Genomic DNA, 17,347 nt, shown 5'->3' on the forward strand with positions numbered 1-17,347 from the left:
GCCTTAAATTTTTCAAGTAGAGTCCAGTTTTATGTTGACCCCAGTTACACATCCTGGGTCACACATTTATTTTTAGAAAGACAATACAGGGTACCTCGCTGTACACTCACCCAGTGAGGAAAGACTTGCCAAATGACTGGGTAAACGTCCCGCAAGCATTTCTCAAGTCAGCTGAGTCTTGAGATTAATGTTTCAGAATTGCCCCCTTGCCACTGAACCAGGCCGTGCCCTTCGGTGTTGACACCGAGCAGGGGTGATCAAAGCAGGTGGCCTCCAAGGTCCATGGTCCCCTCTACCCACCCATAACTCCAGCACTTTGTGCTTCCCTCTTACGTACCAAATCCTCGTGAGGGAAATGGTCTCCCTGCCTGCTGTATAACTGATCCTTAGCAAAGGGAAACTCTTGTTAAACAGAGACGCTTACGCTGGAGTCCATACTGCAAGGCAGCTATGTGTATACTCCTCTGAATTAGCAGAAACGGGTTAATAAGTAGTTGACTGTCACGCCGGCTGCAGTTGGTCATAACCTTGCCAGGGCACATCAGCACCGCTTCCAAGGTTGGCTGAAGTTCCTGTGGGTCATGTGACTCTGGACTTTTGGTGTGTTTCTATTTTTAACTCACAGAATGGCTTTGGATGGTGAGAGTGGGGTCAATGCCAATGCGGGGGGTGGACAATAGAAAAGAAAATGAATCTTAAAAAGCTGTAAAGAAATCAGTTTTTTTCTCTTAGTAATCATCTTTTTCTGCCTGGTTTTCCCTGATATATTTTCAGGTGTTCTGGAAACCACAATATCTTCGTCAGAAAAAGAGGTTATTCTCTCATTTAGACAGCAAAATTTCCAGAGCAAAGGGATAAAAATATCCCATCAGAGAACACACCCACTCCGTCTTCTACCATAGTGTCTCATAGACGCCGTTCCCCACTGTGAGAAGCAGGGTTCCATGCAGAAACATCTGTCCAATACAAGGAATGAGGCAGGACCACCCTGTCACGTGACCCAGCTGTTGCTGTAAGGAACCCTGAAGAAAAACAGCTCAGGGGAGGAAAAGAGGGAGGACGGGATTGCCACTTCCCAGTTCCAGTCCAGCACGGAGGGTGTCAAGGCTTCTAGTCACTTAAAGAACATGAACAGATGGCTCCTTTGTTTTACACACACACACACACACACACACATACACACACACACACACACACACACACGGTAGGTTGCCTATCCTCAGCCTCCTTTCTTCACTTTTAAACAGTTCAGGGCCCAGTCCATGAAAAGGTTGAATCAATTAACAATGAAAACAACTTCCAAAGACATGCCCAACTGTAGAGAACTCCTCGGCTGGGACCCTCTTCACGGGCAACTCTAGGCTGTGGAAGCCGACATCTGAAGCTCACCGGGACACTTACCAAAGACAGAAACATAAACAAATTGTCCCTGCAGAGAGAACTGAAATGTATTGAAAATACTAAACCATTATCTCTATTACAAAAGAACATGCTCATGATAACAGCACTCCAGAAGCTGAGACAGGGGGATTATGGGTTTCAGTCCAGGTTAGGCTATCCTATGAGTTTCAGACTTATAGCATACAGAGAGCCTTTGTCTCAAGAATAAAAGAAAACAAGAATAAAACACCCCTATACAAAGTCTCTGAGTTCCTGCATTTACCCCAGCAATTAATCCCCCCACGTGAGCTCACATGTGTGCACACACCCGCACACACACACCTGCACACACACTTTTTAAAAATGTATATATATATATATATATGGTATAGATTGTGTGGCTGTTGGGACATACATGTGTGGATGGGAGTGTGCATACATGTATATGTATGCATGTGCATGAGGAGGCTGGATTGGCATTGGATGTTTCCCTTGATTGATTGCTCTCTTTTACTAAGTCAGGATGTCTTGCTGAATGTAGAGCTCACTGATTCTGGCTAGTGTGGCTGGCCAGCGTGGCCTGGGTGATGTCCTGCCTCTGCCTGCAGGCCCTGGGATGACAAACAGGCTGTCATGCTCACAGGGCTTTACATAGCACTGTTTTACAACTTCTAATGAAATAATGGATCAAGACAAATTGGTTTTAGTGACTGCAAAGGACCGAACACTGACAGAATTTTATAGTGATCCAAGCTGGGACATCTCAACCCACCAATGACTTTTAATGGAAAAAAAAAAAAAAGTAATCAGGTCTCATGAACCTCCTGCTGGGATGGAATAGGAAGTACAGGTCACCCACAAACAACTTCTGAGGGAAAAAGAGAAGCAAACTGACATCTGGTCAAACAAGAGTCTGTACTTAACTGCCAATCCATGGGAAATACCTCGTACTGGGCCTGTTTTGTCTCAGTTTGGCCATTGAACTGTCCTGATGTTTATTTGGACATTTTGACAGTTGGTACCTACCACACTCAAGGTCCTTTTTACACTTCAGTCCCTCTTTCAAATCATAAGAGGCAAGAAATGCTTTTCAGTCCATGTTTCTAGGCCAGTATTGTCCTGAGAAGAAAATCAGACAGACGGCACAGAAAGAGGAACTATAGACACCTCTGTTCTGTGCTTCCTTCAAAAGCCTACTAACCACCTTCACGAAGGGGCATTTATGTGGCTGGACCGCACCTAGATGTTGGGATTTCATTTCTCTTATATATGTATAATACATACACATATCATAGGCATATATAGCATGTATATGCTATAGTTTCTTCTGACCCCTCTGCTTCTATCCTGACTTTAAATTTGAATCTTAAAAACAACAACAATCCAGGAGGAGTAATATTCTCTTCATTGATCTACACCCAGGAACAAGAACATTCTTCCTGCATACAGAAGATGCTTAAAGGACATTTGTTATGTATTGGACGGAAGTTTGGATGCTCATGTACGTGACGTTCCTGAGGTTCCTTAGAGGACGCGGAGCAGGGCAGGAGTGGGCAGGAGTGGGCAGGTGTGGGCAGGAGTGGGCAGGAGTGGGCAGGAGTGGGCAGGAGTGGGCAGGAGTGGGCAGGAGTGGGCAGGAGTGGGCAGGAGTGGGCAGGTGTGGGCAGGAGTGGGCAGGAGTGGGCAGGAGTGGGCAGGAGTGGGCAGGAGTGGGCAGGAGTGGGCAGGAGTGGGCAGGAGTGGGCAGGAAGGAAAGGAGTTGGGGATTTGTGGGAACAAAGAGCCAATGCCTAAGGCAGCAGGACCCCCACAGTGAGTTGAGTGAAGAAACAAGGGGAGTTAATCTACTTGGAGTGGCAAGAGCAAGTGCAGTTTTATATTTAAAGGGAGCAAAATTAAACTTTAACTTTCAGGGGGAGGTGAGATGGCTCAGTGGGTAAAGGTGCTTACCACACAAGCTAGGTGACTTGAGATTGAGGGGAGAGAACCGCTACACAGATGTGGCCTCTGACCTCCACACGTGTGTCCTGGCACATGCATCTACACACATATCACCCATACACAATAAGAAGAACCTTTAAATTTTAATTATTTAGTTTTTTTATGTTTGTGAACATTTTCCTACATGTACTTAAGGGTGCTAGATGGGTGCAGTCCCTACGGAGGCCAGAAGAAAAAGGCGTAAGGTTCCCTAGAATTGGAATTAACAGACACACTTGTGAGTCACTGTATGGTATTGGGAACAGAACTTGGGTCCTTCACAAGAGCAGCCTTTGCTCTTAACCACTGAGCCATGTCTCCAGGCCCACATAATTTACTTTAAATAAAAAAGTAACCCCCAATGATCCCAGCTTCATTGCTTCTGTTCTCCCAGTAAATAAAAGCCTCCCCCACCTTGTTTTTTCCCATCCCCGTTTGGTCCAATGCAGCCTTTTCACTGGGCTGTGTGGTATCTGTTTTTATGATCATGCCAGAGACTTCCTGCCAAGTCATCTTGAAATCAAACTTTGCTTGCACTGCATGTTGTTTAGTAATTAAATTAAAATCCCAGGAAGCTTTGGATTAGAGGAAAGAGGAATCTTCCTTCAAGCAAATCCAGGTTAGTAAGACGCTGTGACCTGTCTGGGCTAGAACTCCCTCATCCAAAACATCCAGAGCACTGGCTGGATTAATTTGCAACACTCTAGGAGATTTTTGGTCCAATTTGCTAGAGATTTTCTGTCTGCTTCCATTTCTCTTTTCAATTCGAGTCAATATGCATTTATTCAACTCCTTTATTGAAAACGATATGAAAAGTGTTACTAAATCCAAAGAATAAAGAAAATGGCAGATAAAATGCAAGAAGAGGGAGAAGGGTAATGAGTGGATAAATATGTTCACTCATGAATAAAATATATTTTCATGAATAAATAAATTCATCCATCCAACAAATGAGCGCATAGAGCCCTTATTTTACTCGCCGATGGGTGATTATGCAATATAGAGGCAAACAGAAGTAAGTGTTTCTGTTTGGGGAAAATTTTGAATTTAATTTACTTTTATATAAAATACCAATTTAATACTTTAAATTCAATTTATATTACCAAAAACTTCTGAAAGAAATAAAACCAGAACAGTTTCTTTGTACTTTAAGAAGGCAACTAGGGTTGCTGAGGTGATTCAGCAGGAAAACGTGCTGGCCCCAAGCCTGATGACCTGGGTTCCATCCCAGAGGCACTCACAGTGTAAGGAAAGAACTGATTCCCCCATCTTGTCCTCTGACTTCCAAACACATGGCATGTGGGCAAGCACATGCATGTGCACACACACACACACACACACTAAATATATGCAATTAAACTTATGCATTATTTTCCTTGAGGCACTGTCTCTCTTTATGTGGTCCTGGCTGACCTGGAACTTGCTTTGTAGCAGGCTGGCCTTGAATCTACAGATATCTGCCTGCCTCTGCCTCCCAGCTGCTGGGATTGAAACCATAAGCCGCCATGTCCAGCTAAAATATTTTTAAAGGGCAGATATGACAATTTTCTTTTGGAAATGCTAATGAAATCACGCTGCAGTACTGAGAAGGGGTTGAAAATGTGGCCTGACAGAGTCCCGTGGCCAAAACAGCCAGACTGCAGAAAAATGATTTTTTTTATTTCTTTTTTTAAAAATTATTTTTAAATTAAATTTTCTTTTAGGGGTTATTGAAACAAACTCCCTCAAAATATATAGGGTGTGCTCTTCTGTGTGAACAATGTATCAGGTGTGCTGCTCTTCTTGAACAATGTATCAGGTATGTTTTCTCTTTGAGCATTCTATGAAATGCTACTTTTGTAGTTTCAGAGAGATTAGTTACCAACAGTAGTTGATGAGAAAAACCAAGCCAAGCAGTCATAGATAAAAACAAAACAAAACAAACAAAAAAGAAACAACACACATTTAGTATCCAAACTCTAGCTTTGGCTCTTTGGTGGTCAAAGTTAAGTTTTTTGAGACTCAGTAAAATTAGCCAGACCCAGTTAGCCCATGCCTTTAATCCCAACACTCAGGAGGCAGAGGCAGAGGCAGGTGGATCTCTGAGTTAATGGCCTGCCTGGTCAACAGAAGGAGTAAGTTCCAGGAGAGCCAGGGCCACGAGGAGTAACCCTGTCTCAAAACAAAGAGACAAATGAAAAAGACTAAGTGAAAGCAAGTATGGCAGTGGACAGGGTGCCATCATGGAGTGTCCCTAACAGGGATAAAGGAAGCTGAAGAACGCCTCTGTAGACAGGCTGCTGACTGCTCTCGGCAGTGTGCAAGGCTGTTCCCGACAGCCATTACTCACCATTACTGGTCTCACTAGAGCCAAGTTCCACTAGGCAGGAACTTTGACCCATTTTCTGTTTTCTGCCCCATGCCTAGAGTACTAAGTACCACACAGAAGGGTCTCGATGTCTGCCTTCTGCATAGTTGAGCAGATGAGTGATCTTTATCACACTGCCTCTTCTGCTCAGGATCATTGAAAGGGAACTAGGTTGCTTCATCAATGATGGCTGTAGCCCCTGATCCTCCCATCCACCCAGCCCTGCATCTGTCCACCCAGCCAGCATCTTTCATTGAACATCTCTTGTTTGCCAGATACTCCTATTCACTAAGTATCTAAAGAGAAAAGAGTAAGGCATGAATTGCCAAGGAGCTCACGATCCCAGTCCTTAGAGGGGATTCCGAGGAAAGGTAGGGAGAAGGGAACAGAATCATCTCAAATACAGATAGTAAAACCACCAGATTTCTGAATAGGCAAGAATGGTAGAAGGGAAGAATGAGGTAAATTATTTCTCGACCAAAGGTAACTGTCCATTGTAAAAAGGTCAGGCTGCTCTAGTTAGACTCCTTAGTAGAGGGAATTGAAAAACACGAACAAGACTGAGTCCTAAGCTATTAGAAGCCGATACACGAGACAAGAAATGAAGTCTATGCAGATCAGACTGTGTGTGCGTGAGTGTGAGTCTACTGGCAAAGTGCAGGGCTCCAGGAAGGGCACACGAAAGAGGAAGTGAGTTCGCTCTTGCTCAGCCCCTTCCTTCCACGTTGCTGTATATGAAGTGTGTGAAATTCTCTGGGGCAAAAGAAACGTAATTAGAAGTTGGATTCTGTCCTCCTAGACCTGGGGTCTATCAGAGGACACACGGTGCGTACATCCAGAGCTGCGATGTGCGAGGGAGACCAGCTTGTCCCAGCTCTCCCCAGCTAAGGCAGGAGACAAAAGAGAGAAAGTGGCAGGGGCGGGGGAGAGGTGCAAGGGACGGAGAGGCAACAGAGGCCAGCGGGGTAGAATAAGACTTTGAGGGGACCGTGTGGCGAATCACCAGCCTGGAGAGCTTACACGCAGCCATGTTGCCGGGAGAGGTATGTCAGGGGCTGCGCAGATGCAGTACGTGCATGCGGTAAAGTGTTTATCACATGTGTTTACTGGAGTGGCTGGTGGGTTTGGAGGGCTGGTGGTGCCATTGCTGGAACCAAAGCCAACTATAGCCCAGCTGAGAAGAAAGCCTGTCTTCCTCCAGGGAGATGGGGAGTAGCGGAGAGTTAATGAAGAGGAATCGCGAGGGAAGCGCAGAGACACCTGGGAAAGCCTACAGTGTCACCCTAGACCCCACCAGAACTTTGACACAAATGGAAAACTGGTGGCATTGCCTCGGGAGACTACTTCAGTCAAGGGCACACTTTTGCTTTGCACGTGGGAAAAGAGAAGTGACACACACGGCAGAGAGGTTAAAAGGTCAAAAAGGCCTTGCAGGCAGATTAGGAATCAACATTTGTAAGCAGGTGGGGAGGATCTAGGAACTGAAGCTAATAATGAAGGCTATTTACAGGTCTTCTACCAAGCTGGAGGCGAGTGTAATTGGTGAGTCTGTGTAATTATGGAAGGAAGAGAGTAGCTAAGGAAATCCTGGCAAGAAGCAATCCCAGAGAGGAAACAGTTTATTGTTGGAATATTATTTCCCCTTCCCATCTCACCCACTGGAGTTGGAAAGCAAGACAAGAAAGCACATTTCCCGGCCAATCATGCTCAGCCACGTGCTGTGACAGAGATAACCTCGCTGGTCCTATCTGTCCCGGGAGGCCCACAGCTGGTAATTCGGTCTGCGGGAAGTGAATGGCGCCATATGTTTACCTTGCACTTTGCAGCTGCTCTTAGCTTTCGGAAACTGGAGCCCCATAAAAACACCCACGTGGCCTGGCCCTCTGTAGTCCTGCAGATGGGGAACCGGGGAGCCCGGTTTCTGCTGATGGCGGTCACGCATGGCTGTGTGATTTATGGCAAGGTCAACCACCACATCCATATCTGAGAGTCATTAATTCCCAGGAGATGGACTTAGTCCAGAGTCCCTCGGGAGAGAGAAAGGGCTTAGACTCGTTCCGCCGAGGTAATCAGAGTTAGTCTGGCCAGCCACCATCTGCGGCTTTAGAGTCACGGTCAGATTTTTTTCAGTGGGTTGTTTTCGGCTGCTCGGAAGAAACAGTGTGGATGCATCTGAGATTTTCAGGCTGTTAACGTCTGAATGAAAAGTTCTATAAAATGAAGGCCTAAAAGGAAACCAGGGAGTCAATGGGGTGTCACAGATATTATAGGGTACACTTCAGAGATTGCTGCAAATCCCAGACGTGTTCTACCATAGATGATCACAGAAATGGGGTCTGAGCCCAGAAACAAAGGTCCCACTTATGCATGTGTCGCAGGACACTTCCTCTTCCGCTAAGTGGACCTGAGTACTTCCTGTCTGCCAGTGCCATGCTTTTGCACCGGGATGTGAGCCTAGAAAGGAAGGAGGCATGGTGAGAATCCAGGTGTGGGATTGAGAAGTAGGGGTGCAGGGGAGGGCTGTGAAGAGGATACACAGCACAGAGGTCAGGATACAGAGAGCAGTATGGTGGGGCCTCGGTCAGCAGGATGGGCAAGACGGTGAGGAAAGATATGAACACCATGCTTCTGGCTTGGGAGATCAGGATACAGAGGGGGGTTTGCAAGGAGAATATATGTAGAAGGCCTTCCACAATCCTAAAATTAGAGATTTGCTAATATGGAGAAGAATGGGCCAAGTGCGAAAGATAGCCTGCAAGGCTACTGTGAATTGGAGCAAATGGTAACCAAGGTAACCAACTGTTACAGGCCCCATCCTTCTGGGAAGCAATGGGGACAGGGTCACACAGCTAGTAACTAGACCAGGAAGCAAAGGAGAGAGGGAGGGGTATGCCAGATGCTGAGGATTCTGGGTGACCTGGAGGCAGGTAAAATCATTTCAGGAATGCCGTCGTGTCCTAGTAGGACAAGGCGATAGTGGGCTGGACGGTCACATTGGCAAGGCGGGAAGCTGAGTTTTCTATTCTGGTCCCCATTCTGTGTAGATTACTGACTAGGGTGGGCGGCAAGCTCCAGTGTTACCTGTGATTGCTAATTCTATCTTTCCATCCGAGAATAATTATATAACATGCATGAGGCGCTACATGACAAGCGGTGGGGGTGGGTGGGGCTTCATGGTAAGAAAATGCACGAGATGCGCATGCGCCACGTGGGAAGGCTCTAGCGAATTCGTATTTGTTCGTAATTCTAAGTAGAATTGGAGGGAAAGCTGGAGAGATCATCGGCCACCTCTCCCTGTAGGCGTCTCTGAAGGCACAGGCAGCAGAGGTGCATTAGAAAGAGCAATAAAGGACAGGCTGCTACACCTCCTCTAAGAACTCCTGAGCCACCTACGCAGGTCAGTATCTGCATTGCCCCACACCTGGGAAGATCACTTCAGCGCGCACCTTGCTAGTGCTGTTGCCCCTGGCACCCAGGATTAAGCTGAGTACTAGGAGGCACTACAAGCTCCTGAGTACCTTTAAAATGAAACGAATGGATCACATATGTGACTAGTGCGTATGCGCAGGCATGCCCCTGCGCTTACGCACACCCTCCCATCACTCCTCCACAGCACCATCAAGAAAAAGTCCTTTGTAGTGTGGGAGAGAACAGAGCAGGCTGAAGAAATGTGGCGACCAGGCCGGCTGGTTAATCAGAGAGCTCAGGGCAGGCAGTGGGTCAGGAGGCAGCCACCAGGCCAGCTGGTATCAGGGAATTTGACAGTCATGTGATCGATCTCCTGCCTGGAACCCAAACAGACAGCATAGAGGTCTGACGCCGGGTTCAGACAGGAAAATGGGCATCAGCTGATCTCCAGGTTCTTAACCTCATCGCTGACTCAGTTCTGTGGGGGCAGAAATCTCAAGACAGGAGCTGCATGGGGTTGCTGGGCATGCAAAGGGGAAGAGCTGGCAGGAGTCAGCTAAGAAAATAGACCCCCAGTGCCCCATCTGCTTCAGTCAAAGTACGGTTCATGTTCAGGAGAAAATTCTGCTTACAGGATAGCCAGACTGGTTTTATTCGTGGTTTCTGTCTGATATGTACAGATAAATGTCAACCAATGGCCATTCATTTAAAAGCAGGGCTCAGCTGTTTGTACCCCCTTATCCCATGGCTTAGCCCTGCACCTAGATTTGGGAACAGTCATTCTGTCCCCCGGCAAACGTGGCACATGCTGTGGGTTTCTTAGGATCCTCAAAATGCCAACTTACACCTTGAGAACTGTTATTTCTTATATCGATCCAACATACGTTAAAATCTGGCTTTAAACAGGATAACATTAGCAACCATACACATTACAATATATGGTGCTTTGCTGGGCACCTGTCGCCATTTTTGGTTCAGTAACCCAGTCCACTGTGGGGTACTCTGGTAGAAACCACTTCCTCCCGGTAATCCTAAGTAACTTCTTTGTAACGTCGACCCCCACATCCCATGTTTCTCCTTTTCAGCCCTTACCTTGTTTTCCATTTTCCTACATATGAAACACTAAATGTCCCCGTGAGGTTATTCCAAGGCCTAGCTCATCTTCCTAGTTACATCCTCTGGATGAGTGAATATGGTTTGTGCTCATGTCTGTTAAAGCAGGACATAACTCATTATAGAATATGGGGGGCTACATTGTGCTATTTTATCTCTCTCCTCGTTTTGCTGATTCCCCAGCTCCTAACGCCAGCCTGAGGTTGCGTTCGTTTCTGTTGCTTCTCCACTTCCCTCCCTGTTTGTATTAAATTTCTAAATGTACAGCTTTTTTTTTTTTTTACATAAAAAACTAAATCCGCTCAAACTTTTCTGTCTCATTCCACACAGCTGGCTTTTCAAAACTAAGCATCCAGTTAGGGATCTTTGTGTAATGGGTGAGGTGAATACAGAGACTCATGATTTGCCGAAGCCTGGCTGGTGAGGGCTGTCCTAAACAGGACATCTCTATCAAGTCCTTCAAGACTGGAGGAACACTGTGGAAGATAAGGGGTGGGGGTAGAAGTTGTGTAAGAGCTTGGGCGTGGGGAAGAGCACCGCGGAACGCTCCTGGATGGGACAAGACTGTTGTTACAATCATGGATGTACAGCAGAGTAGGTACCCATGCAAGACCTACAGAAGACAGGGCCAGCCGACATTCTACCGCCAATGGGGGAGGGGCTAGAGGCACCTGATCCCTCCCTGGGTGGTTCACAGATGCTGGCTAGGGGAGTCCTTTTCTTTGGTATAGCTATGCCCTAGTAAGTAAACTACACAAGCCACTCTAATTATACTCAGTAAGTCATTCACACAAAACAGGATTCAAAGCAGAAGACGTTACAAAGGAGTCCAGTGGTGGAGGTTTGGATGAGATGTCCCTATTGTCCTGGGTATTTGGATGCTTGGTCCCGTTTAGGGGTGCTGTTTGGGGAGGCTGAGGGGTTGTGGCCTGGCTGTAGGTCTGTCACTGAAGGCTTTGCCACTCATACTATTTCTAGTTTTCCCTCTCTTGTGTGCCCTCAGCTTCCTGTTCCCGTGGCTTTGCCTGTGTTCTGCCAACGTGGACTCTTTGACCCCACTCTTCCTTCGTCAAGCGGCCTTTGCCATGATGTCTTGTGAGGGCAATGGAAAAGGAACTAAGAGGAGTGGCTGGGGTAGAGAGGTTGGTGGGGGAGTTAATATATACTGATACATATAATAATATATTATAATATATAATAATATAATAATACAGTCAAGATGCATTGTGTACACATGCGCACATTGTCAAAGAATAGATTAAAGTATTTTAAAAAGAAAGAACTGGAGAACTTGAATCATGCCGTATGCTGACAAGTCCTATACGAGGCCAAGGGACTAGAGCTTAGGCTGGGGATGAGCGGTGTGCCCAGTTCTCTCTCACCAGCCACCAGGCTCCCCGCGGGAACTCTTACTCACCCCTTCATTTCCCACAAGCCGCTAACACATCAGCTTTTCCTCCACAAGTCTGCCTCGATTCCCACTGCCGTTTCTGCTCAGGTTCTAATCGAAAACCCCGACAATCTTCCCACAGCCAAATCCCATCAGGAATTAAAGCTTACACTACTTTTGTAGCTTCCAACACCAAGTGAAGTCTAATCCCTTAGACTTTAAATGTCCCTGGCAGTGTCCTCTTTATTTCTGTCTACAGCCAGTCTTCAGTCTTATAGATGTGTTCTGGCCATTCCCTGGGACATGTGACTCTTTCCTGCCTTTGCATGTAGGTGCCGGACACTGCTCTGTGTGTCATCGCATATCAACACAGCGCCACCCCTGAAGCCGTGAACACACTCCCGTCTCTAGGCCAGGCAGCCCGAGCTTTCAGCATTCTGTCCCGAGTTGGGCAGTGAATAAATTGTGGGGCTGGATAGGCACCTTATCCTGAGATGCCTCCTCTCTTACCCTCCCAGGCATCTGCCATCTTTCCAGATGATGCCAGCATCAATTCTTCCAGGAATTTTGTGCCCCTTGCCCTTGCAGTTGCCCTGGTAGCTCCAGTGATTCTACGCTGATATTTGCTGACTATCTGCCTCAGTCTAAGCTACAGAGTCTCAGAAAGGCCCATGTCCTGCCCTCCGGTGAAACACAGAGTAGATAGTCTATGACAGGAATCTAATGATGGCTTTGATAACAGGACACATTAATGAATCAACAAATTAAATCCCGTAACATGGCAACATAGCCACTTGCCAATTGTCAGCCTTTGATAATCAAATTTGCCTATAATACAAGAATCTCACAAAGGCTTAATTGTAGACCAGCTGGCTAATTACCCCAAGCTCAATTAGGAGCGGTACAATTTTCTGTGGTGAGCATTGCATTATCTCATTACACAGAGGTGAGGGAAGTTTGGGAATGAATGAATGCAACAGCTTCAAGGACAGCGTCCTCTGAGGAAATGGGGGAGGTGGCTCAGGCAGTAGTGTGTTTGCTGTGTGGGTGTGAGCACCAGAGCTGGATTCCCAGTGGCACTTGCTGCTGACCTCTGGTCCTCACATACATCTGCACGTGTGTGCATCTGCATGCAAATGTGCACTTAACACATGTGTGCATATACACACATACAGGCACATAGACACCAAATATTTCTTAAAGCTATCTTTTGAGTGTCTTCCTCTTATGAGGAGACTTGGTCTCCGGTGGGTTAGGGGACAGAATTGTGCAGAGGGACACTCAGTAGAGGTGGCTATGCAATGCACAGGCAGTGAGCAACCCCAGGAAAGTTAAACGTGAGCTGCTCTGACACAAAATAATCTGTCAGCAAAAAGCAGATGCAAGTTAGATGTGTGTTACACCTCAAGCTGGGATGCGACAGTGCCCAGCTGACACCAGGGCAGAGACCCAGGGTCCGGTGTTGACGCAGTATTGTCTGCGTTTCTCAGTCTCTGATCTCTATAGTGTAGTTACCCGCAACCTCTGCTGACTAGCACACCCCTTCCCCAGAGCTGGCTGACTCTCAGACACTGCTAGCTAACTCTGCAGGCCTGCCTTTCAAACCAATCAGTCAAAAACCGTTCCCCAGCTGCTCCTTAACCAACTCTCACACCCCAAGCTCCTAACTGTCAGGAACTAGACAGCCCTGGCCTGAGAGCTTGCTAAAAGTAATTTAAACTAGTCAGTACAGAACATGGCCAAGTCAGTGGCTCTGTCCAGCACAGTTTTTTCCTGAGGAGACACCGGTCCATGCTCTGTTCCCCTCTCCTGCCTGTTAGTTCATCTCATTCTTCCCCAGAGGGCCTTGCAGGTGTGCCTGCTCCTGCGTTCCTCAGGTCTGTGAGGAGGAAAGGCCTTTCCCCTACACATTACTGACATTACTGCATCGTGTGTCTCACCATGACTGATTTAAACAGTCCCAGGACACTTCAAGATACATATGTGACTATGTCATTTGATAGGAATCCTCATCTCGGTCTTCCCCCTACAAGAGGCCTGCTTCCATGTGGCTTTGAGGTCCAAACAGCAACTACCGAAGCCTTGGTTGGAAACACCTTCTTACAGTTGAGATGTGGGGTTTCAAAGAGTTAAAGAGGTGTTCGCAGTAACTGTCAATACTTACACAGACGCTTCTTTGTGTCAGGCAGAGTAACCCTGTATTTGTTCTCTGTTGTGTTCAGTAATCACCATATAACAAGAATACTGAAGCCTGGGAAGATGGCTCAGTGAGGAAAAGTGTTTATTGTGTAAGTGTGAAGACCTGAACTGAATCCCCAGGCTCTACACAGACAACAGAAGCATTGTGTTTGTGTCTGTCATCCCAACACTCCCCAGGGGGTTGGGAAACAGTAGCAGAAGCCTCCCCCAGAAGCTCAGGAATCAGCTTACTTGGTGTGTGCAGCAGAAAAAAAACACAAAGAGAGCTTCTGTCAGGGCAGAAGGTGAGGATTGACACCCCGGGCTATCCTTAGACCACCACATGCATGCCATATGTGTGTGTTTGCACTCATAAGAATGCACACACATGTTTGAGTACACACACACACACACACACACGAAAACCAGTGTTCAGGGAGACTAAGACATTCAGTAATTGTGAAGGCTTTCAGAATTCTAGATCCAAGCTTCTAAATGGGGTTTTCTAAAACTTCTAATGTGTAAGAGGCCCCTGGAAATCCTTTAGGTGGAAACCTAAGATTGTGTATTCCTAGAAAGTTCTCAGGGGCCGTAGGTGCTGTTTGTCCATGGCCCACACTTGGAAAAACCATGGTTCTTTGTAAATCCTATCATAAACACACATGAAAACTACATGTTTTTTTGTTCTCTAAGCATTTCCCTGGGAACCCAGCTCTTTGCCAAGACTTGGTGACATGAACAGAGATCCTGCTACATAGATTAAATGTTGGAAATCTTACTCCATCCCAACTGTTCATCTCTTGCCATAAAATAAGACGTCCAGTAGCATGGCTGGGTTGCGTCCAGTTGAGTTCTTGGCCAAGGGGACTCCATGGAACTCCCCAAACAACCCAGGCTGTTGCTAAGTCAATATATTACTTTCTGCAAACTGACAGTGGGGTCCCATTGCTAAGGACAGTACCTACACAAGCCATTGACCATGGAGAAGTCGACCAGTGCCTTCATGGAGACTTCATCCCTACACTCTAGTCTTTTGGTGTGGGAAGGTACTCTGAAGGCTACCAAAAGAGACACATAAACACCAACACAGTCACAAAACCTTTGACCTATAGTCTGTCCTGTGTGCAAGATGTGCTGGGTGATGGTGGCCCAGAACTTGTGGGCATAATCAACTGATAACTGATTTGACTTAAGGCCCACTTCACAAGACAGAACCCATACTTGACGCTGCTTAGGTGACCCAGAACCGGAGACTAGATAGCCAAGAGACCCAGGTTAAAGCCAAACACTACTGGTCTTTAAAAAAAAAAGTATCAATAAAATGAGTCCTAATGATATTCTGCCATACTTGTAGATCAGTGCCATATCTAGTCATCCTCAGAGAAGCTTCTTCTGGCAGCAGACAGGAGAAATGCAGAGACCCACAGCCAGACACTACATGGAGAGAGAGTCCTTAGAACACTCAGCCTGAATGGGATGTTTTCACCAAATCCCTTCCCTCAGAGCTCAGGGAGCCCCGTGGAAGAGGAGGCAACAAGAATGTAAGAGCCAGAGGATGGAGGACGTCAGCAATTAGGTTTGTGAGGTTCCTGAATTGACTTTGGGGTGAGAGATGCCTTGAGGAGTCATGGAGTCCAGTTCTCCCAATTTATTGAAGAGATACAGTATAGATGAGTCTCAGAGTTGTTGCTCAAGCCTGAGTCCCACAGCTGATGAGTAAGGCCAACTCCAGGTTGGTTTGCTGTTACTTGGGTAGCTCGTTCATTCAGCGCTCTGCAGCCTTCATCCAGGGCCATGACTTTCACCCTGAACTTCCTCTAGTCTCGTCCACTGCTACACCCACCCCCTCATTTGCAAATACAACAGAATTCACTGCGTACCAGAGCCTAGGGAAAATCTACACACACATCACCTGCCTGTCCAAGTGACCCCAGTTTGGCTTTGATTCTCCCTCACAGCAATGTTATCCTCAGAAACAGTCATTTTTCAGTATCTGAGGAGACTGTGCCAGAATTCCCTGGAGACAATAAAATCTGGCAATGCATACATCCCTTATATAAAAAGCCATAGTTTTTGTGTAGTTTAGCATATGGGCTAACTAACTTGAGCTTACCCATGGCTTGTTATGAGTTATATCCTGGCTTTATTGAAGTAGTCTGTTTTACCTCTTGGCACCCACTAGGGACTAATGATGCGCAGACCTGACATGAAGCCCTTGAAATAAGATGCTTTAATAACTTCTAGGTAAATTTTCCTTTCTTCCCTCCTTCCATTCTTCCTTCCTTCCTTCCTTCCTTCCTTCCTTCCTTCCTTCCTTCCTTCCTTCCTTCCTTCCTTCCTTCCCTCCCCTGAGGCCAAGGTATAGTTTTGTCACCTAACTTTGTAAAGTCTGAATTTTAACAAAACTCAGGCAGAGTTTCTAACCCAATAGGTGTGCACTGCGGACATATTTGCAGAAATTTTCAGCAAGGGAAGGCAGATGGAGAGTACTAAAAAGTTATAAAGCAAATGACAGTCATTTCTCTGGAGGCTTCTAAAGTGTGAAATACCTTTAAAACCAAAGAACCAACCAAACAAAACTGTCCTCTTTAAGATGCAGAGTTCAGAAGAGGAAGAGACACACATATGAAAACCAAACAGAAAGAACCAAAAGGGACGTGCATGGCATTTCCTTCCATTTATGGCACCGTTATTTCATCACGAAACATGGTTCTAGAAAAGAGAACATGAGAACCACTCTGACGTTTGAATGATTCTTCAGGCGGGAGACTCAATGAAAGACACAACTCCCGCAAAGATTTCTCTCTGACTCCCCAAACATTAACACCGGGTCTTAAGCCAACACACTTTGTTCCCACCTGTTTCATTGGAGTCTCTTCCTGGCATCAGCCAGGTCTACACGATCCAGAGGTTATTCTTAATTTCCCTTTGTCCAAATCAGTCATTTAATTATTTTAGCCAAGAAAGCTCCCACCCATCATGGGCAAATGCCACGCTCACACATCCAGACCAAGCGGGCAGCTGTCAATAGCGTGCTGACACAGCTCAGGAAGGGGAAGGCAGCACCCCGTTCCAGCCCCCAAACACAGCTCTCAGGTTTACCTTCTACTTTGAAGATAGTAAAGTGTGGCCGGCAGTGGAAGGAGCCCAGGGCGTTCCCCGCGCAGTTCATCCACAGACCCTGGTAAACCCAAGTGGCGGTTATTACAGAGGACGCACGGGTGGTCACCTTCCACTCATTGGACGTAGTGGCAGCCACGAGAGCGCCAAACCCTCCGACACCGCACACCAGAGCCAAGATCTGCGCAATGGACATGTCGCTCAGCCTTGCCTGCCGTCAGAGTCCACACAGAAGGCTTTGGTAGTCTAGGCATGCAGTCGCCAGACAGAACGTCCACAAAAGCTACAGCCTGCCCAGGCGAATAGGTGGCAATACTTCATGCTCCGGCAGCTGGAAGGGCAGGGACTTAGGATAAAGGATGCCTCGCTGACTCACTGGCGGTACCTTAGAGACGCTCGAGAATAACCTTCCTAATTCTCTACTGAAATAC

General features: G+C 46.7%; 1 protein-coding gene across 3 annotated transcripts in view; it reads right to left on the reverse strand.

Moving 5' to 3' along the window:
* Positions 1–17,112, reverse strand: part of Cldn10 (claudin 10) — a 73,883-nt gene extending 56,771 nt beyond the window's left edge. For 2 of the 3 annotated variants that reach the window (XM_057786831.1, XM_057786830.1), the window contains exon 1: positions 16,899–17,112. In XM_057786831.1, coding sequence (XP_057642814.1) covers positions 16,899–17,112 — 214 coding nt within the window. The remainder of the gene's footprint in view (positions 1–16,898) is intronic. The other variant, XM_057786832.1, reaches the window with a different exon arrangement.
* Between the last annotated feature and the right edge of the window lie 235 nt (positions 17,113–17,347).

Source organism: Chionomys nivalis, chromosome 12, assembly GCF_950005125.1.
Source record: "Chionomys nivalis chromosome 12, mChiNiv1.1, whole genome shotgun sequence".
Taxonomy (NCBI): domain Eukaryota; kingdom Metazoa; phylum Chordata; class Mammalia; order Rodentia; family Cricetidae; genus Chionomys; species Chionomys nivalis.